General features: G+C 39.9%; 1 protein-coding gene across 5 annotated transcripts in view; it reads left to right on the top strand.

The window, feature by feature from the left end:
• Nucleotides 1–2,457: 2,457 nt before the first annotated feature.
• Nucleotides 2,458–23,320, top strand: part of ADGB (androglobin) — a 122,902-nt gene continuing 102,039 nt past the window's right edge. For all 5 annotated transcript variants that reach the window (XM_037034800.1, XM_037034802.1, XM_037034799.1 and 2 more), the window contains exons 1-4: nt 2,458–2,577; nt 15,388–15,550; nt 18,308–18,400; nt 22,059–22,130. In XM_037034800.1, coding sequence (XP_036890695.1) covers nt 2,504–2,577; nt 15,388–15,550; nt 18,308–18,400; nt 22,059–22,130 — 402 coding nt within the window. In that variant the 5' untranslated portion in view covers nt 2,458–2,503. The remainder of the gene's footprint in view (nt 2,578–15,387; nt 15,551–18,307; nt 18,401–22,058; nt 22,131–23,320) is intronic.

The following is a 23,320-nucleotide window of genomic DNA, read 5'->3' as shown; positions in this document are numbered from 1 at the left end:
AATTCATTTATGCATGCTGCATATATAACATGATAAAAGCAAAAGAACATGGCACTAGAAATTAATAAGACTGTAATTAATAGGAACGGTTAAATTGGTGCAGCCAGAATGGAAAACCGAATGGAGGTTGCTCCAAAAATGAAAAATAGAGCTGCCGTATGTCTCAGCAATTCTGCTTCTAGACATTTATCTGGGGAAATCACTCATTCAAAAAGATGCATGCACCTCTGCGTTTATTTACAATCTCAAAGATATGGAAACAACCTAGGTGTCCATCGATGGATGAATAAAGATGTGGCACCTATGCAATGGAAAATTATTCAGGTGTAAAATATGAGGGAAATCTCCTCACCTGTGACCGCATGGATGGAAATGAAGAGTATTACGCTAAGTGAAATAGGTCAGACAAACAGTGTATGATCTCACTTACATGTGGAATCTAAAAAAAGAATAAGTTAAATGAAATAGAAACAGACCCACAGATACAGAGAACAAGCTGATGGTTATCAGAGGGGAGTAGGGGGGTAGGAGGATGGGTAGAAACAAATAAGAGAGAGAGACAGACTAGGGGAAAAATTAGTAAGCACTTTATAACTTTTGAAAAAAGTTGATTATCTCTTTCCATCTTATGTCAACTCCCTTGTTTTTTATCCTAATACGAGAATGCAGTCTCGAGTATGATAAGGCTGTGTTTGGCCTACACTGGTGTTCTTCCCTCTAACACCCCTCATCCGAACCTCTCCTGAGTAGCTATACAACTTTTGCCAAGACACTTCTCTTAGTCTGGAGGTGCTTACCTGTAAAATATGGGTGAGCTGCTGATCATTTGATTTCTAAGACTTTTCTAATGTCTTGGCATCTTATATTCATTAACCACGGCTTCAGAGATGGCCTGGCTCAGGGTGAAACTCACCTGTTCATGGGTTGATTGCTTAAAACTGTGCTAATTTTACCCAGCTGTCTTTATATATGCTTATGGCTGTGCATTTAATCACTCTGAGAAGATTTTGAATTAACTGGTATTTGCTCAAATTTTGGTCCTTTGCTTTCATTCAGGAGATTCCTCTGGAAATTGCGATTCTGGGATAAACAAAGTAGAGCCCTCAAGCTCTTATCTTCATTGTCTTCATATATATAGGTGTTTATACTTCTTCCATGATAACATTAGCTCTGAAATTGTGTATCATAGAATAAAGTGAAAGAGAAGAAAGAAATACAAGAGAGTTGCTGTCTGATTGTCATCGGTGTAGCTACCAATAACAACTATACTGCGATTAGTCTAAGCAAGCAAAGGCTGTGCAGAGCCGAGAGGGCTGGACATTCATTTGCAGATGAGGTTGAAAGATCTGCTTTGCAGGAAGCTGCTTCTCCCCTGTAGAACTGGGCTTCTGAGCATGGCCCAGTCCCAAGAGCAGGGTATTTCTTAATTTAAATATATTTAATTATGTCTAGGCTCATGGGAGACGCCAATTAGTGACAGGGGTTCTGAACCTCAGGCTTCTGTGGGTGTGGTCAAATCTCTCTGAAGGGAGATTGTGTTGGGCCAGAACCATATTTTGTTTTGTTTTAATGAGTTTTAAAGATTTTCCCAGACTAAGCATTGCTCAGCTTCATTCCTCCATTTTATTTGCCTGCTCCCTGAAGACATGGGAGCTGGCATCTTTGAAACGGCATCCCCGTTTGCTGGGCTTTCGTCATGTGCTGAACACGTTACATACACCTTATTTATCCAGAAAACAAAACGATGAGCAAGGTGTAAGTGTCTCCTGTTTACAAATGAGTAAACGGGGACTCAAAAGAAAGAACTTGGCCTCGGTGAGATAACTAATGAGTACACCACGGGTTGGCTGGAGCTCTTTAGGTCTTGGTTTGCTCAGAACATTTGGCTCCGGTGTCTTTTCATGTGAATGTCTCAAGGGCCTCTTGATTCTATGACTTGAATTTACTCTTTCATATGACCGAGGAAGACACCAGCTCTGTTTAATTCTGGATATCAAACCTTAAACAACTAAGGGTGTCACGGTCTTGCCTTCTCCACGGGCATCCCCTTGCAACAACTGTAGTCAAACCATTGGCAAATTCATTGTTCCCAGGATGTGTCTTTAGTTACTATGGAAGAAACCTGTTCAGCCGTGAGAAGACCTGGGGAGAGGGAACCTCCAATAACATCTGTCATTAAATAGCTGAAAATCCAAGAGAGTCCATACATACATATCCACGGTTCCAAACGCCCGAGTCAGGAATCATAGACCCGGTAGAACTCCGATTTATCAGAGCTGCCAAACCCGGATTCCTCCGCAGACATCCAGACACCCAAGCCGTGGGGTTGCACGCGGAAGCCGGGAACGCTGGTCCTCAGCACTTGCTCCTGCACTCGCCATCTGGGAGCCGCCGGGAGGTCTGTTAGGCGCGCGCTGCGGTCTCCTGGCAACGGCAGACGCGGAGCCTGGGTCGGGCAGACTTTTCCCAGTCCCAGGGGAGCCCAGTCTGGGTCGCCTTTGCCATGACCTCCAAACAAACGAAGAAGAAAGAGGTACATCGTATCAACTCGGCACACAGCTCGGATAAATCTAAAGAGTAAGGGACCGTGCCGGCCCAGCCCACCCCTAGCCTAACCCCTTGGGCTTTCCCATTAGTACGCGGGCTGCTTCACTGGAGCAAACTGCCAGCGCGAGCGTTTACTGGCCTCCTCGCAGCTTCTTTATCCTGGGTGGTGGGAACTCAGACGGGAGGTTCTTGTGGCCCTTCCTCCCCCACCCACCTCCTTCCCAGAGCCCTAGATTCGCCGCTGCCCCTGATGGGCTGCGCTTCTGGCTCCCAACTGTACCCGTCCTGCCCGCCCTCCCCTCCTTCAGGGGTCACTCCCACACTCAGAAAGGGTTCAGAAGAGGGGCAGGGTGGGAGGAAAGGGAAGGAATGAATCTTTTACTTTCAAAGGTGATTCCCTAGTTTGGATCTGCCCGGGTCCAACATCTAAAAACCTTTAATCACGTGATAGCAGACGTAAAAAGGGTTAAAAAAGTTAAAACTATATAAATATGTAGTTCACGTTACTAATCTTTACTCCAAGAAATGATACAGAGCCGAGATCTGTATAAACTCTACAAATCTATATATATAAACTATATAAACTATATATATATACCTCTCTATCCTGAGGTGTCTGTATATATAGTTCCTTATTAGTATTTTTTTGTCTCCCAGCCTCCCTAGAAATACCCAGTCACTCATAGCACAGACTTTGGGCTGTTATTTGAACTCAACAACGTTGCTAATATTTATTCTGGCGATGAGAGAGTGCCAGCTGCCAAAACTGCCTCAGGGGGGCCATTCGTGTTCTCCCGGCCATGTTTGTGGGGGTGCAGGAGGCAGTCAGTACCTTCTTCTCAACCGGATTCTCACATCTTGGAAGAATGATCCATGATTCATATTCCATGCATGGATATTCATATTCCATGCATATTCCATGCATGGCATTCCATGAACTCCCTTATTCATATTCCATGAATATCACATGTTGGACTTCTGTTCTGATCCCTAGTATTTCTCCCTCCGTGAACTCCTGGCCCATGCTCAGCTCCACACCCACAATTCCTGATTCTCTAGTTCCTGCTGCCACCCTCTCTCATGAGCAGAATTCCAGCTCCCTGGCTGATAATCCATTCATTCATTTGATTACTCTTCTAACTCTCACATCACCCCTGTTGCTCATCTAACTTTCCAGAATTACACAGGTCACTTCAGTTGAAGTCCACAAAAGATCAACCTGCCCTTTCCGAGCCCATTTCCTCACTCTCACTCTTCAGCCCGGGCCTCCATCCCCAGCTTCCCACACTCTCAGAGGTCAGGGTCAATGCAGAGCTCTTTGTTCTCATCTTCATTCTTGGCAGCATTTGTTTCTGGGGAGTGCTGCTTAGGAAGATATTCCGAGGAGCTATCTGTTGAATCCCAGACTAATCTAGATCAGTCAGCAATTAATGAAAACAGCTTCGGGTCATCAAACCTTGTGGATACACTGGCAAAAGGAGAGACAGCAGGAAGAACTGCGAATGTTTTGCCTGCTTTTGCCTCAGGTTTGAGTCAATAACGTGATGAAATTTTAACCAGGCAAGGTCAAGTTCAAAAGTGAAAGCTGCACTGCACACACCGCCAACAGGGCCCTTTCCGCATGCTCTTATAATGAATTAATTAGAATTTAGAGGCAAAACCATGTTTGCTCCAACCTTGGATCAAAGTCTAGGGGGAATTCAGGCTGGTTTCACCACAGGCAAATAGTTTATGAGGAAAATAGCTTGGAGCTGAGTAAAAGAAAAAAGAAAAAGTGGCTAATTGGAACCTGTGCAGGTATTAGCCTCTGGGTCCTGCAGACCTGTTGTTTCTTTCGTGGATTTGGGTTAAAGTCATCATGGATATGCATGGTTTTGCATGCCATGTTTTCTGCTTCCTCTTTATAAATATCAGCTTTGCGGCTGGAGGTGTCATGTCCTGGGAAATGGCGGAAGCGGAAGATCCTAGCAGCTCCCTACACGGAAGCTGTCCAGTTTGCTGGTTCCTCTCTGTCTCTCAGAAGGGTTCAGCAGCCTCCAAGGAAACAGATGCCGCTGGAGCTAGATCAGTCCTCACTCGTCCTTTCCTGGGGTTCTCCTTCCTCTCTCTCTGCCCATTTGGTGTCTGTCTTCCGTTCCCCCAACTGAAGTCGTTCTCCACTGGTCTGTCTTCGCCCTCCTCTCTCATTTCATTGTCTGAAACAGCCATTCCTTATTAAGATGACTGAGTTAGCATCTGTGGTTCTTACCATGCAATTGAGCTCAAGGTCACTTGGATGTGCTCCTCTATTCCAAATTAAATACGTCCAAAATGGAGGTCATCATTTTCTCTCCCAAATGTATATTCCAGGGTGAGTGAAAACAGGTTTGTAGTTGTGAGTATATGAAACACGAGTTTATTCTTGTATTACTGTTTGTTAATTATTGTATTACAACTGTAAACCTAATTTTGCCCACCGCCGTGTTTTCCGAGTTCATTTTAGAGAATCTTACTAGCACTTCCCTGACACCTCAAGTCTAGAGGTTTGACCTCCCCTCTCCTCTGCTCATCCTTTCCCACTGGTTTCTGTGCTCTTTTAATTTCCCCTCCTAATTGCTTCTCTGCCCTGGCTCAGCATTCATTGTCTCCCTTGACATCCTCTAGTTTGGGCCTTTATTAATTCCAGGTAGAACCACTGAGAAAACATTCTCATTCTCTTGCCTTCAATCAAGGGTTGTTCTTATCCAAATTACTTTATGTATAATACTGTTAGTAATCTTCTTAATACAGGACTCTTGCTTTGAAAAAAAAAAAGAAGAAGGGAAAGAGACAAGAGAATTAGGGCCCCAGCCAACCTCAGCTCCCAACCTAATACTTCCATACTACTCACAATCTCTGACTTTTCTACGTTGGTAACTCTTCCCATCCTCTATTTAGTTCTCTTGCCCAACCCCTAATTCTGTCCATATTTTAAGACCTCCTTTTCCATAAAGTCATCCTTTGATTTTCAAAATTGGAAGAAATTTTTGTGCCTTTTCTGTGCTGATAAAGCACTTGTTTTCAACGTTGTTTAAACCCTTTCACTTTTGCCTTTCTGTTCTTTGTTATTGTGTGTATTTATTCCTATTAATTTTCCTATTTGCGAATAGGAAATGAGTCTTATTGATCTTTGTGTTTACACCAGAGCAATATATTGAAAATATGATGTTGAACTTTTAAAGTTAAATGCCCAATTAAATAATACTAATAAAACCAAGAGAATAAATGGTCAACATTAAAGTCCAGCTCTAACAATTTCTAATTTTTTTAAGATTGCAGTTTATTTCCTTACATATTTAATATTTCTAATGAGTGTGGCTCAGAATGGCTGTAACCCAAATTAAATCAGTTGTGAAATTCTATTCATGTTTTCATTACTTCAGGGTATTAGCTGAGACTACTTAAGAAGGCATGCTGGTTGCACATTGCATAAATAAACTGCCTCCCACTATGAATAAAATTATGTCCTTACCCTGAACAGCACACTTGAGGAAAACAATAGCAAAATTTCAAAGCCTTGGTTTATTGAAATTTTAATATTCTCACAGTGAAAATAATCTAATTAAAGAATATGTGAGAGTGTGTGTGTTTGTGGGCATAAAATTCTGCTCCCTTTCTTTCTTTCTTTCTTTTTTCTTAAAAGTCTCTGTGAAGGTCTCTCCCCTAGTGCCCTGTTCTGCAAACTCTAGCTGCTGTGGTCTCCCCTGACTCTCCTCTCCTCCCCTACCGAAGGAGTCTGCGCATGTGCCTGGTCTGCGCATGTGCCTGGCCAACGCCCCCGCACCCCGCTGACAGCTCCCTTAGGGCGGTAGGGCTCATCACGTGTATTCGCTGTAGCTCTGAAATCAGGGTAGTTCGCCACCTGACGTCTGCACCTTGAACACCAGTTTTATGTGGGTTGCTCAGGACTTTGATTGCGTCCGGTGGGAAGGTGAATCCAATCCCTGCCACCCCAACTGAGATGGATAGGACATCTCTCAGGTTTATTCCTAAGTTTTGCATTTTATTTCTAAATAGTAATGTGAGATTTAAAAAATATGTAAAAATATCATCCGCGAATAAAATATTGCAGGTGTGAATAGAACTCCTGCCTTAAAAATAAGATCCCACATGGGATATAATTGCCAGTACCTACTATCTTTTTAAAAATTGCTTTTTGATGTAGCAGCGATATCTTGGTACAATAATTGTAACTTCCAGATCTGATAAATATTACCTTAAATCATATTTTCATAATTATTATCACTGGGCTCATTTTTGAGTTGTATCGAAAGTTCGGTGTTTCTCAAACTTTCTATTTTAAACCAGTTGTGCATTATGGGTAAATGTTGAAGATTATAGATCCGAGAATAAAATGTTTGTGTTTGTGTAATGGGAAAAGTCAACAGTAACTAGAAAACAATGTTCAATGTGCTCAGCCGGGCCCCCGGTGGAGGAGAGCCGGCTGGTCTACCTCACGTTCAGTCCAGTCTTGTCCCCTCCCAACTTACACTCCCACCTTGTATGTGCCACGGTGCCCATGGGGTCCCGAGAGCTCAGAATTCTCTGCAGTTACTCTGTTTCTTGCCTTTGCACTGCCTCTGATGCTATCCCGTTTTCCTAGTGATGCCTCTTCTCATTTTTCAACCTAGAAAACAGCTAGTTGTCCTCCAAAACAATTTATATGCCTTTTATTGTAGGGAGTTTCTTGTAACAGCCTCACTTCGGGCATAGTGCCCCCCACTTTACCACCAATCAACACTTTGATCCCTGCATATTGTATTAAAATTACATTTACGCCTCTCATTCATTCTTTCTTATTGCTTGATGTACTTTTTCCAGTCTGAATCTATGCATTTCATCATTTCTAAACATTTTTTCAGCAATTGTATCTTTGATCATCTTTCCCATCCCCCACCACAACCCCATTTAACCGCTTTATCCTTCGGGGTGTCTATCAGGCATACACTGGAGTTTTCCAATCTATTCACTTGTTTATTTTACATTTTCTAGCTGCCAAAATAAACACTTGGTTTTAAAAATTCTACCTTCTAAATCGCCAGTCCTCTTTTCAGTTTTCTTTAGTCTTTCCACATCTGAACATTTTATCACTAAAATTTCCCAATGTCTCTTTATTCATACTGGTCTTATTTTTTCTTTGTTTCTTTCATAGCTTTCTGTTCTTATTACAAAGCAAAACCCTTCTCTCCTTTATCTTTTAAGTAATTTGAAACATATTCATTTTAAATACCTTTTAAGTTGGCTACAGCATTTCTTTTATCTTGGAGAGTAATTTTCTCTCTCTTTTGGATGTATTTACTGACTATTTTTCATGGTTTTCTTTATTCTTTTGCTTTGTAATGTTAGGTTTTTTTCTGTTGAAATTTTATAGATATTTAGAACTTATGCACACTGTTCTCTGCCATGTATTTGGGGGGCTTTCCAGGATGATTCGCTCCTTACCAATCTCTGATATTCAGCTGGGATACACCAGTGAAAAGGGCAGGATAGTTGTTGCAATACCAACACACTTCTTTATCAGTTGGCAAATAGCTGCTTTTTTGAGCTCCCTGAAGAATGTCTCTCTTCTTTGAACTCTGACCTCTCTTTGAGAACGCTGGGACCTATCTACCATTCAGTTGTTAAATAGTTAAGGGACCAATAGGAGCCTCTGGCACTTTGTTCCAATACAAGAGTAAGGACTTTCTCAACGGTGGCTGCATTTTTATGTAAGCTTTACCCCCACCCAAGTCCTAACACTGGGAGGTTGGAGCCTTTTCTTCCACGTGGGAAGTGCTATTTCTGACACCACACCCACAGTGGAAGAGGGCCACCCCCTGGCCCCATTTTTTTCTTTTTCGGCCAACCTATTTCCTCATAGAGTCACAGGAAAGCAGTGCGTTTCCTATTATACCACAGCCTGGTCCAGAGCTAGGCGCTCAGGGATAACTCCAGTCACTTGCTCACTCACAAAGCCTACTTCCGGTATCCTGACATTTATAGGTTAAATTCAGTTTCCTTTCCAAAATAGAATTCTAGACTTTTCATCTTGGACTGCCACTACTCAAATCCCGTTCTTAGTACCTACTTATGGATTTCATTCACTGTTCTAGCCCCCCTGGTTCACAACTACCGGTTCTTTCTATAATTAGCCATTGACCTTTCTTAGTTTCAGGTGTACGACATAATGATTTGATATTTGTGAATGTGGTGAAATAATCATCATAATAAGTAGTCAAAATACATCATCATATATAGTTAAAATATTTTTGGGATGAGAACTTTTGAGATCTACTCTCCTAGCAACTTTCAAATATATAATATATTATCATGAACTATAGTCAACTTGATGTACATTACATCCTATGACTTATACATTTTATAGCTGAAAGTTTGTGCTTTGTATTTAAAGATTATCTTGTTCTCAGAATTAATGAGATCAGGAACAATATGATTCAAATATTTAAAGGATCCTGACTATATTAGAGCAATAGGTACACTCTGACAGTGAACTTCAAAGGCATACTGCACTGAGAGTTCCAACACTTGTACAAGTTCATTTGAAGTTTGCAGTATATGTGATACTGAGCTTATTTGCCCATTGTATTTATTGTGTGTATAGCATTATAGTGAGCTATTGATCTGATACAAGATACCTCTGATTGTTACCAGTGTTGTCAGCCCTTGGTTCTTGAGTTCAGCCCAGAAAGAATTCAAAGCCAAGACCTCTAATGCAAGAGGAAGTTTATTTAGCATGCAAAGAGAAAGTATGCTCAAGCACAAGCAAACTGCTCAGAGGGCTGCCTTGGCCTTTTAGAAAAAAGTCAGAAGCAGAAGAAGTAAGCATGGACTCAGGAGACAAGTTGCAGAGGCAAAAGAAGAGCCCTTGAAGATAGGTTCAGTGGGCTAGCCAGGGACAAGCTGCTGCTACCTGCTGCCTTCCTGGTTGTAAGTCTTGTGGAGAATCTTAGAGTTTAGGAGAAAGAAAGCAAAGATACACACCTGAAGAGAGGGGGTGGGTATGCTGTAGAGATAGAGTGTCCACTGGGTCCTGTGTCTTAAGGGTTTTCATACATTTTCTAAAGGCAGGAATTTTAGAGGAGATCTCCAGGGAGGATCTCAGTGGGATAGTCAAGACACCTTTCCAGGTGTCTTCCTTAATATGCTGACTCATCAAAATGAGAGGATGAGGTCAGGGTTGTGGTCTCTGCTGATTGGTTGGCTCTAAGGTAGGAGGCCATTGATGATTGCATCATTGCTTTTGGTCCTGATACCAGCAATGGCATCACTTCGTCTGGTTTTGCTGCTTTTCTGGGACTGAAACACAACCGACTGTTATCTCTAATTTGATCAAAACTCTGTCTCTATGGTGAACAGACCTGAGGCTTTGTCCCTAAGATTATTTGATGCTGATCAGAACCTTATTGTCCTAAGGACTTAGTGCTTAAGAAAGTGGTCCTGCAAGGGAGAAGGAGGCAGGTGAGTCAGGCTGCTGGATGAGGCCAGATTGAATCAGTTATGTGTCTCAGCTTCCCCATTCTACCTGCCAAGGAATTTTCCTGGCATCTTCCTATCTTGCCTTGTAATGAGAGTCTTTTTAAATAATCTTCAATACAGCTGGAAACAAATTTGACAAGTTAAAAGGAAAGTAGGCCAATTAGTGATAAAGCTTAACAGCTTAAGGGAGGAAGCCAGATCATTTACTTATACTTGACAGAGTGAAAGGGAAAGCAAAATATAATCTCAGCAGGGTCCTTATTTTTAAAGGAATTAGATCTTCCTTTTCTTAAAAATAGCTTTAATTTGAGCTTTCTGAATGAAGTAATCTCATCATGGTTTGGATGGATACAAAATCACCAATTTCTTTTTATTTATTATACCAGCACGTGATAAAACAGAGACATGGTGATGTACTATTATGCCTTGATTTTTCTATTGGCATTATGAAAAAATTCCCTTTTCCCACCAAAACTATTCCAGTCATTATTTTGTCATATTTTCTTACATGCTACTTAGGAACAATCTTTTACAATATACATATTCTCAGACTTTCTTCCCTGAGATGGTGGATTAAGATTTTTTAAAAAATAACAATACCTAGTAAGGTCTACATAAAGAAAAAATCTCCACAATGCAGAAATGAGGAGGGCACTCGGGTCAGAATGTCATGGCTCTGAGCCGAAGCTGCTGCTTCTCTGGGGAAGGCTTATTGGTCTTATGAAAGTGGAGTCTTTTTTTAAACATTTTTGGTCAAAATTTTGAGCACAAATGAGGAAAGGGAGTGTTCCAACGTTAGGCACAGGTGTGGCTTTCCAAGAGTTTAATTCTCTTTAAAAAGATGAATGAGAAAAAAAACACCCAAACACAAAAAGATTATAAGAAAGGTAGCTTTTCTCCACCTGATGTCTGGCTGGAAAAAAAATCTTGTTTGAGAAATGGAAACTCTTGGGATGAGACTTAAATAGGGTTGAGATCACACTTTAAAGCACCTAAGGGTTCCTATCAGATGTCTTACTTATTTGGGATCTCTGAAAGAAGAAAATTCAATATTACAATGAAAAATATTTTTTAACACAGGATTGCCTTAGAGAAAGGAGATTGGAGGGAGATAAAACCCTGTTAAGGATGAGCTCATAATAAAAGTGTCCTAAAACACAGGCATATACAAAAGATAGGCAGAAGGCACAACGGGAGAATGAAGTGCCACATTTGAAATAAAAGAAAAATAATCTGTAAGTAATGTAAGGGGCTTATGTTTTCAAATGATTAAAGATGCAGAGGAAGAAATCCAAATCCTAATAAAATAATTACATCCTTTCTATTAGTCAATGCTGGATTTCAGTGCAAGCTACAATATCAGAGTAGCAAGTAGGAAGTAACCAACACTGGCTTCAGGGTGTCAAACAACCTCCAGATCCCAGTGACCTTAAACAAGAAAGGGTATTCCTTATTCATACCAGCGAGTGACTAGGAATTTATTGGTGCATTAAAATATGATGGATATGCACTCTTTGCTTCTTCCATCTCGCGACAGCACCTTTTCTAAGGCCTTCTCATGAGGGTTAAGCCAGAAGATAGCGAGGAAGCATCTCACGGAACGTTTCTGAGACAGCAGGGGGAATGCAACACCCCTCCCCACATGCTATTCTCTAGAACACCATCCAAAGGAGTATGGGAAATGTAGGAAACGGAAAACAGAACGGGTGAGCATCTGTTCAGTCTCTGCCTATTGATGAAAATGTGAAAACAGTATTAATGAGAAATGGTAGAAATAGAAAGGCATCGAGTCTTTTATTTTATTTAAATAGATGACAGAGACTACCTAGGCTGCACAGACACTCACTCTTCCCAGTGTTGGAGATGGAGGGAGAAAACGAAAACAACCCATGTTCCTTCCTAACCAGGGCACACAGCGCAAGCCCCACCTGCGAAAACACCTCAGTGTATCAGGGGCTGTACAAATGAAGCAATATAAAAGGACGCAGGCAGGTGAGGGCTGCTATATGAAATGGGGTGTTCAGGAAAGTTCTTCCCTCCTCCGACTCTAGAGTGGGACATTAGCATTTAGACCAGTCGCTCATTTTTGAAAAAAAAAATATGGCTTTTCTAGACTCCCAAGGCATTGCCCTCTGTTTTGTTTTTCTGCTTCACAGCTTGTTGTTGCTGCTGTAACCTAATACCACCCACACCGAGAGTAAAAACAATGTGAGTTTATGATTCTGTACTTGTAAAGGTCAGAAGTCCGAAATCAAGCTCACTGAACTGGGGGCAATAAACACACAAGACGATACGCAAATGATGCCTTGTAAAACTGTATACCCCAAACCTATATGATTTTATTAACCAATGTCACACCCATAAATTCAATAAAGAAATTAAACTTACCCTGCAACAAAACAAAATCTGTCTCACTGAGCTGACCCCAAGGTGTCAGGAGAGCCGCATTCCTTTATGGAGAAGCTCAGGGGAGAATCTTTTCCAGCTTCTGAGAGGGGTCCACCTTCCTGGGCTGGCGCCTCGGTCCTCTGTCCTCACAACGGCAGGTTTGCATTTCTCTCTGCATTCTTCAGGAGCCGCATCTCCCGCTCACTACTATTGTCTCTTTCTTCCGCTTTTGAGGACACTTGGGATTACATTGCTCCCACCCAGGTAACCCAGGGAAGTCACCTCACTACTTAAAAATATCTGCAAAGTCTCTTTTGCCACGGGAGGCCGTGTATCCACTGTGATTGGGGATTAGGATGTGGCTGTATTTCAGGAGAGGGGGGCATTATTTTGGTTACAAAACTGACTGCTTTTCTCCGTTTTCTTCCGACTCTCTCTGACTTTTAACATAAAATACCAGGGCAGACATACAGCTGTACTGATTGTTATAATACTGAGATGTGTTTATGTTAATAATAACCTTACCATTAACTCTGAGCCCCAGACTTTTCTGCTTCCCGCCCTGGGTCCTGACCAACCCTGAGCACCTCACACACCAGACCCACTACTTACAGTGAAGAATAAACATCTGGCTCAGGGGGAGCTTTGAAGACATGACCCAGTCTTGTGACCAGGGTCCACGTAGATTGGTCAATGCTCATTCCATACCGGCTGGAATGTTTTGACACTATGACTTTGAATAGTGTCTCTGGGAGTGTCTCTTCCTTATGTACAGTCATTTTCTTCGCAATTTCATTCCATTTTAAGACTGTAGATACCATCCAAATGCTGATGACTTAAATTTGCACTTTTAATTTAAATTTTTTCTCTCAAACATCGGAATTCTATAATAACTTCTTCAACACCTTCATGGATGTGAGATAAACATCTACACCACACCTCGTGCAAAAGGGAAATGCTGCTTTCTACCCACTCCAGTTTGGGCCCATCCCACACTCTCTGTTTATCCGGACCCATCAACGCAGCCTACTCGCGCTACCTTTAATGTATATACTGGGGAGTGTTTCTTTTTTTTAATTTTTATTTATTTATATTTAGAGGGAAAGAGAAGGAGAGAAATATCAATGTATGGTTGCCTCTCAGGAGTCCCCTGCTGGGATCTGGCTTGCAACCCAGGCATGTGCCCTGACTGGGAATCGAACCTGGATCGTGTGGTTCCCGGGCCTGCGCTCAATCCACTGAGCTATACCAGCCAGGGCTGGGGAGTATTTCTTGCCACCTTTCCTCTTATCAGCTGACTCAAACACCACTAGCTCTCACCTGTTACTTCAAAGCTTTCTACATTATCTCTTTCTTCTTTAGAGTCTTCTTAATATAGCGTCAAAAAATGATTATAAAATTTTAGTCATGTCATGTTACGCATCTGTGCAAAACCCTGTGTTGGCTTTCCATATCATTCAGACTGGACACCAAAGTCCTCCCTTTAGCTTAGGTCCCCTGTCTAATTTTTGGGTTTCCTGTTACCTCTCTGAATTCATCCCCCTCCAGCTCCCCTTCAGCTCTGCTGACCTCCTTATTATTCTTCAAATAAACCAGGATGCTCTCTGAATCTGTCTTCCTTGCTGTTTACACTTGCTGTTTCTTGTGTCCAGAACATTCTTTCCACAGATATCCGTAGAGTTTGATCCTTTGTTTCTTTCACTATTTACTTAAATATCACCCCATTGTACAGCACTTTCCTTAATACTGTATTAAAAATTATGCATCTTAATTCTTCAGTTCCCTTCTCCTATTTTATACTTCCCTAAACATTTCTCACTTTTAAATGTCCTATATTTTACTTAATTTATGCTGATTGTTTTGTTTCTACACACTAGGATATGAACTCCATAAGGTGAGAATTTAGTCTGGTCTGTATATTGCTTACCTTGGGGTGCAGAGCAGGGGTCTAACCTCATGTGCGATAAAAACTTGCCTAGTATAGACTTTAAAATTCATAGAAATAAAAAGTCAAGTTTTAAAGATACAAAACTGTAATATACTAATAATGAGAGTATAACACAAGTCCAACTTTTCTGTAGAAAATTGTATCACAAATTTTAAATATGCACATATTTCAGTAGAGTAAGTCTATTTATTAAAAGCTATTGTAAGGAAATAATTAATAATGCATTCAAACATTTAGCAATAAAATAGCCATTACAGTATTGTTTTTAATAGTGAAAAAAATTTAAATTAGACCCTCGCATTTCCAAAATAGACACTTAGTTGAATGAAAGGCAGTATAGTCATATAATGACATATTATGTGATCATTAAATTCATATTTAGGTAATATGATACACTTATTGACATGGAAACTATTAACAATATACTTATAAGCAGATAAAAGCAGTCAATTAGAAGAGGATAATGAATGGCATCATTTGTTAAGAAAACATGTGTATTCTTGTGTATTAGTCTGAGAGAACGTACAGTTGTTAACTGTGTGGTCTCTAGAATGGGTTGGGTGTACCTTTCTTACTTATCTGATTTGCAGTTTTAAATTCTCTTTTTCAATAATGATCACAAAGCGCTTTTATACTGGGAAAAATCAAAATTGAGTTTCTACTGATGATCATAAAGCTATTAGTATTCTACACATAAAGGATTTTCTTTAAGTGGGAATTGTATATAAATATTTCCCTGTATGACATCTTATACGTTTGTGATGAATGTCCTGCCTTAGTAAGTAGGGATGAATGTTCAAAATTTATTTATGGAATGGTCTGCTTTAGATATTTCAGTTTTTAGAATGCCAGCACGTGGAAGCTACCTGGCTGCAGGTGGTACTGCACTGAAAAATGTACTTCATATGACTGCTGACGAGAGAATTAAATTTATGTCATGCAATTAAGCTAACATTTTGCCTCAGAGGTGTAATTAAAACTAACCTACCTGCCTCCCCCTCTGTTTCCAGTCAGTACTCTTTTGGTAGTAATACACAAGCTAGTTCCATTGAACAGAGGAAGAGGAAATTCCCAATCTGGCCAGAATGGAGTGAAGCTGACATAAATGCAGAAAAGTGGGATGCAGGCAAAGGTGCAAAAGATAAGGACAAGATTGGAAAAAGCCCTACATTTGTAAGTAAACTTGAATGTAACGGTATTTCATTTTGATCTTTACCTTTACAGTAGGGTAAGATTTGATCACCTGTGAGCGCACTCCTTTGTTCCTCAGCCTGTATTCAAAAGAGGGCTGTGTGTTCTTTGCTCTCTCGTCCTACCTTGTCTTTCCAAGCGTAAGTCCTGAGCTTTGGTGAATCAAATTTGAGTAAACAAGAGGAGGAAGATGACCAAAAAGTCACGATGAAATAAAGGGGAAACTGCTGGATGGGTTAGCTAGTGGATTTTGCACAGAGTTGGGAACCTGACATTTGAAAATGGTGGTTTAAAAAATAAGAGAATTCTGGTCCTGGCTGGTGTGGCTCAGCAGATTGAGTGCTGGTCTGCAAACGAAAGGATCACTGATTCAACTCCCAGTCAGGGCACATGCCTGGGTTGCAGGCCAGGTCCCCACTGAGGGGAGTGTAAGAGGCAACCACACACTGACAATTCTCTCCCTCTCTCTCTCCTTCCCTTCCTCTTTCTTTAAAAATAAAGAAGTAAAATCTGTGTTAAAAGTTACCTTAAAAAAAGATCTCTGTATATGTGTGAGCTATCTTTTGGAGATTATAGGAAAGATCATTTTTAATAAAAAGTGATGTTAGAAAATAGCTGAGTTGAACTCTGGTGTCTGTAGATGCATAGAATACTCTGAAATAATAGTACCTAGTAGCATTTGCATTTTGTTCACAAAATGCAGAATCACAGACTGTATGATTCATATCAATAATTTGCTTACAAAGGGTGTTCAATACATAGAACTAATTTCTGCCTCCCAGTACTTGAACAAGTTCACACTTAGCAATGTGTATAGAAAGGCATTATAGAATGTGTATAGAATGCACCAGGGTGATTATGGCACTTCTCAAGGCAGAGTGCTTTTGAACTCTCTGGGTTCCAGTGAAAATGGTCATATTTTATGTATTTGAAGAGCAATTAAAAACTTAGGGGGATTGTGCGTGAATCTACATTAGGAAGGTCGTTTGTGCAAATGCTCCGTGCAGAAGTTGAGTACCATCTCACACCCCGGTCATTACAGCAGTGCCAGGTGGAACCCTCTGGGACAGATCTTGCTGTCCACCCCCAGCTCTGTTCCTCAGCCTCAGCATCCGTGGCTCCTGACGCGGCAGTCCATCTCATGGAGAGAGTGGGGGACCTCCAAGCATTGTGATTACATTTCTATGATATACTGGCACAGTAGCTCTTAGCCACAATTTACAAAATTGATGTTTTGCCAGGATTAGTTGCCTTAGCATCAAATGATAGCAGATATCCTTGGAATTTTACAGAAGGCCAGTTCTTTCAATGTGAGACTAGTCATCATGATGATATCAGCCTCAGATAAATTAAGCCTTCCCTGCAAGTCAAGTCCACGGTCAGGTCTCTCGTCTTCAGCTAAGCGATGGCAATGAAAGGAAATGAAGGGTGAACTGCACTGGGAGGTGTATGATGAAGCATTGTAACTGGACATAAGAACTATACCAAAAACCAAAAGCCAAAAAAAAAGAACTATATCAAAAGCAAAACGACAGGGGAGTATTACCACTACCTTATACCACTAACTGAGGGGCTCAAATCCTGGAGAAAAGGGAATCAATCATACTAGGATGAGCCACATGTTCGCTTCGGTTTTATTTGTTTCTTTCAAGGACATTTATTAATTTAAAACACGGTAATCAGAGGGCAGGTAGAGAGTAATGTCTCAGGACTGATATCAGAAGGGAGAGAGGATATTGTCAAGGACTGCCAAAGTAGCCAGAACGTGTCCAAAATCCCAAAGGTAACTGTAGAGGAGTGATCTAAAAATTTCACACATAGTTGTATTTCAAGACGCTGGCCCATCTTCTAAGCCATGAATGTGAAGCTTTTGCTGCTGAGAAAATGAATAAAAAGCAGCAGCACGAAGGCTAAATACCTGAGAAAAGAGTCTAGGGTGAGATGGCGAGAGATTGGACTTCAGGGCACTCACTCTAACGGAAGGGACTCTGATAAACACTCTGGCCTTTCAGCCAGTATCCCCCCGTGGCTCTAACATTTGCACTGAGGGAGGGCAACTCCAAGTCAGTGCATAGCATATAATCAAGTTTACCAGACAGAGAGAAACAGAACTGAGGGACTGAAAACCACGAGACAAAATCAGGTAATATAAACAAAACCATGATGACTCTGATTTTGTAATGGTCAGATGGAGGACTTACCAATAACTAAGTGAATAGTTAACAAGGGGAGGGACCCCCAAATATGGAGTGAGTCCAAAGACTCATTCTGACTACAGATCATGTTGGACTACATGTTTGAATTGCTTTCATCTTCGTCCAAATTATCCCAGTGCCTTAAATGTGAAGATAAAACACCTGTGTCAGGTACGCACAGATGCTTCGGATTAAGGCTTAGACAGTGCCCTCAAATACAGCCCATTTCTCAGGGCACACCAGCATTGGGGGAAAAATGCGGTTACTCTGAAAATCACCAAGACAGTATTTATTTTCCCCCATCTCTGTTCAGTCTGGTGAAATTAGTTGTGTTTTTTCTTCCATACGGAGAGTTCATATTTCTTGAGCATTTTGTTTGTACTCCTAGAACTTTTCCTGTTATGTCCTGTAAGGGTCTACACACTCACACAGCTCTCTAAAATGCCTGTTTATTAACCTGTGCACTTATTAATTTTATTAAGATTGAGTTGCTTTGATTTTAATAAAACCATAGGGAGATAAAACTCAGTGTATCTTTGTGTAGCATTTTTTTGAAGACCCTGAAGGCAAGATTGAGTTACCACCATCATTAAAAATTTATTCCTGGAAACGTCCACAGGATTTTTTAATTAATCGGGTAAGACATATTTTTATTATTAAATAAAATATATACTAACAATGGGATGTAATATACTAATTATGAAAATCTGCATTTTAAACAACTGAGGGTAATTTTTCCTATAGAATTCAGTGATAACAATTTATTGGTACAATTTAATGTATCTTGTACTGATTTCCAACAGAATATTCAAATTTTGTGTAGGGCCTCAAGTTTTCTTTTCCTTCTCTCCATGATGTCAAATTACAGACTAAAACGTTGTGAAAAGCTATTCCTTAATTTCTGACAGTCTTCTTCCTTTTTGTTTTTTTTTTAGCAGGAACTTGTATGGCATGAATGTCTGTTTACTCGTGTTTATTAGCATTAATTTTCCAGCCCAGAGACTTGCACTTGAATTTCTCTATTTTAGGAACTGTTGAAGCATTTTCCAAGGGCCACCTTCATTTCTGAGCCCCATGCCCAGCCACCTGAATCATATTGACTTGGATATCACCTGAGAAACCTTCATTTTAAATAGCACTGATGTACATTAGAACTTTAGACCCACTGGTCTGTCTTCCTAATAGCTATGTTCACTTAAAATATATATAGTGTTTCTAAGGGCTTACTAATTACTAATGTCTTTTTTCCCTTCCTTCTTGGATCATTCATTATTTTCACTCAATGCATAGAAAACAGTGTGGTTAATTTGTTACTATGAGCTAGTTGAATGGTTATAATGGACCTGATTCTTCCATGCATTATGGAATCCATTGAATGTTTGTTTCTACACAAAGTGATTTTATTCCTGATAGTATTATCCTTTATAAGTTCTGCTACCAGTGCAAGAGAATAAAATTTATCCATCATATTTTCCAATTACTGTTACTAGTTGAGAAAGTTAGGTAATTCTAAATTAAAAAATACTAAACTAAGAAAATAAAGAGATACATCTCTCTTCATCAGAGTATGTACAACATGTCTACTTGTAAGACATTTTAAATATAAGCAATCAAATGCACAGAAGCATGCCTTTTACTTACAATGCTACGTAGCATTGACATAAAGAATACAAATTTATGATGTGAATATAATGCATTTAATGTAAATGTATTATTAATAATTTCAAGCTCTGCTTAATTAAAGGATATGAATTCCATGAATAGGAGTGTTGTAACTTGAATAAGTAGAAAATGTACAAACCGTATATTTTCCTTTTTATCATAACTTAGTTCTGAGAGATACGCTTATACTGACAGTACATTTAATCATTTTTGCTGATGGTGTTTCCACCAACAGTTACCATAATACTGCCTCCCTCCTCCCCTCCACTCCCCTGTGCACTGACTCCTCTTGATCCGTCACGTTGGTGTGTGAACCAGAACAGCCCGACTGAGAGTCTAGCAATACAGGAAAGTCTTAGGATAGTGTTTTTTCCAGTTTTAATGGTTAGGTCCACCATGATAAATGCATTTTACTTTGAGACTCATTAAATATAGACATAAATAAAGTTTAGACAAAAATTTTGCAAAAATAGTGATGACCTTTCTATATAAGATTTGCTAAACTATTCTATTCTGTAGACAGATAGATATAGTCCTGACAATTATATATACATAATGAGTCCTGACTCATTAAAATGATATCATGAATCAGTAAATAATTGCAATGCACAATTTAAAAAGCATAGTACAGCCTAGAAACATACCCCAGAATTCTCTAAGCAAAAGATGAAGTCAGAGAACATGTTTTAAGTCAGAAGGTAGTTAAATTATTCAAAAAATCAAAAGCCTGGATTTAAGATATCAGAGTCAACACGGGCCATTCTAGACAAGAAGGTTTATAAACCGTATGTGTTATGCCCTGATCATGGAGTGAGTAAGCAGGTCTGTTTATTTCTAAGAACCAGGCATTGGTGGCCCAGGCCCTTGAGAGTGGACTGTGTTGAACAGATGTAAGACGTCTATGGAAGGCACAGGGGAGAGAGATGCAAAACACCACTGCAGAGACCTCTGCCTCCGTGTCTGCATCTCTTACAGGCTGTTAGCACCTCCTTTTCCTCAGTCGGCATGTGACTACGAAGTCCAACTCTCCAAACTTTAGGTAGCCAGTACTTAATTAATTTATACTTAGTGAATTAATTGATTGATTATAATGAATTATAATTGATATTTAGTTAATTAGCTTTAATAAACATTGGTACTTGCTGAAAGGGGTGGGCATCTTAGAAGTGTTACATCGTAATTCGTCAAACAAGACCGAGTTAATTAATTAATGAATTAAGAACTTACTGTGTTTATAAATTATGCACATAAGAGTTAATTCAGGACTTTAAGGTTATTTTAGGTACATTTTTCTCAGACATAAAAAATATTTCATTGAGTTTTCAGGAAGCTGGGTGTACAAATGATTTAGAGTAATTGATGGCATTAGCTTTCATGAAAATCTTTTTCAATAATCAAAACCATTATATGTTAATTTAATATCTTAAACATAAAAGTGTGATGTGACTTGTAATTAATTTTTCTATTTTTTAATTAGGTTTATCCAGGCGACATTGATTAATAAGCTAATATAGGGGTCAAGCGTACATTTCTACGACACGTCCCCATATATGGCATTGGGTGCCCACCACCCGCAGCCAGGTCGTCTTCCATCACCACGCATTTGGCTCCCTTCTGCCTTTACACCGCCCCTCCCGCCCCCCCCACCCCCCGCCCTCTGGGAACCATCATGCTGTTGTCTGTCTGAGCTTCAGTTTTCTATCCCGTGTATGAGTGACTTTTTTCACTTAGCATAACACTCTCAGAGTCCATCCATCCTGCCACAAATGGCAGCATTTAATTTTTTTATTAGGGTGGAATAATTAAGCTTTAAAAACAGTTACAAGTCATATTTTCCCATATTGTGTTTATTCCTTACTGGACCAAATAGGTAAAGGCAACTATTGATAGGTAATACTAATTAAATAATGCCCATCAAGTTAATTTTTTCAAAAACTCAAGATTTAAAGTTGGGCAAGAATTTCAAAAACTGCCACAATTGATTGTCTTTTTGGCCAAGATGAACATAGTTTTTCATCTACCAGATGTTAACCAAGCCTAAATTTTGCATTGTTAATTTAAATTTCAAATCACAATTTTAAACTCAGTTTATGCATGTTAAGTTTATCTGCATATATTATATCTTATAACGCTTATTTGTATGTTAAAATATTGTATAGATATTATATTATTAAATTTATGTTATACCTGTAACAAGAATGATGTTCTTACTTTGTATTTCTTCCAATTTCTCTGGTTGTGAGAAATAAAATAAGGTTTGGCCTGTGTAAAGCACATGAGCTACATTTTCTTTATTTTTCCTAAGTAATAACATCTTTTTTATTATTTTCTTGCTGTTCAGTTACAGTTGTCTGCACTTGCCCCCTACCATCCCCCCCACCCCAGCCAGCCCCCCTTCCTCCCTTGCTTCCACCCCTCCTTGGTTTTGTCCATGTGTCCCCTATAGTTGTCCCTGAACACCCTTCCCCCTTCCCCCCCATTATCACTTCCCACCGCCCCTCTGGTTGCTGTCAGATTGTTCTTAATTTCAATGTCTCTGGTTCTATTTTGCTTGCTTATTTGTTTTGTTGATTAGGTTCTAGTTAAAGGTGAGATTATGGGAATCATATCTTTTTAAATTTTTTAAATCTCAGGTTCCAGTAGTTGTGAAGAATGAAATCCTGTTTGACTTGTTTTCGGTAAATGAACATTTACTCTGCAGCGAGGTATGTACAGAAGCATGAACTAAAGCCTCATTGTGAAATGCCTTCCGGACGGGCTCCCCAATTCCCCGTTTCATTTCTCCCTTGCTCACCTTTAAGTTTTGGTATAAAACTGAGCCCCCAATACACTGGACATTCAGAGGGAAAGAGAAGCCCCTTTGCGGTCAGGTCAGCATGCAAATTGTGAGAAAACGTTAGAATCAGCATTGCTTGCACCCTTCTTCTCTTGCCCAGGATACTGGCTTCTCCCCATCTAGGTATTTCTCCTCCAGATCCACACGCCCAGCAAATGGCTTCAAGTTGCTCTGTAAGAGTAGGGTGTTTAGGCCCTTTGATTTGCTAATGTGAGGGAAATTGTGGTGCTCAGTGTGATTGCAACACCTCCTCCGAATGAGCCCGATACTGGCAGCAGTCTTCCTCACTGCTGGGGTACACTTCCCCACCTTGGCTTTTCTCCATCAGCAGCCGACTTGTTCCACTTCCCTAAGGTAGTTAGTTCAGACACAGGGGATTTTTGATTCTTTTCTTTTACGATTAGTTAGAGGAGAAGAACACAGTCATTATTGATTCAAACCCTTTGTCTTTCTCATGTTTAGTATCTTAACCAGTATTAGCATAAAATTATCCTCAGATTTATTAATCCTAAACATACAGACTTTAGCCTTTTTATTTTGCAAGGGAAGAAAATATAAGATAACCTATGGTATTATTAGATACACAAGAGGTTATCCGATTGGCTTTTTTCAACTTAACCAAAATTTAAGAAAGTTCCTAGATAAAGCAAATTAGGAAAACGTAAATCTTAAGAGATCGATCTCAAGTATTTGATCTCCTTACATGCCAGGCAGTTAAACACGAGATGAGTATTTCAGAAAATCCATTACTACTGAGAGTAATAATAGTTTTATTTAACATTCCTTGTGACCCAGAGATTTCTTATTCATTATTTCTATTACAAATGCGCTGAAATGCAGTTTGATCTATATCTAAAGGTGAAAAACTGCCATTTAGCAAGGCTGAAGTGACTTGCTCAAGAACAGAAGGACCTGAAGCAGGGTGAAAATCTTGGTCTCCATTTGGATTCCTTCCTGCCAGTTTTAATACTGCAAGTGGGAGTTTTACTTGGAGCATTTCTGCCCCTACAGATCAACACATTAAACATGAATTTGGAATATATTTCAGCATGTGTGCAA

This window comes from Sturnira hondurensis, unplaced genomic scaffold (assembly GCF_014824575.4).
Source record: "Sturnira hondurensis isolate 20B ecotype Veracruz unplaced genomic scaffold, ASM1482457v3 Scaffold0022201, whole genome shotgun sequence".
In the NCBI taxonomy this organism is placed as follows: Eukaryota; Metazoa; Chordata; class Mammalia; order Chiroptera; family Phyllostomidae; genus Sturnira; species Sturnira hondurensis.
Note: the sequence above shows the minus strand (reverse complement) of the source record. Positions and strands in the feature narration are given on the sequence as shown.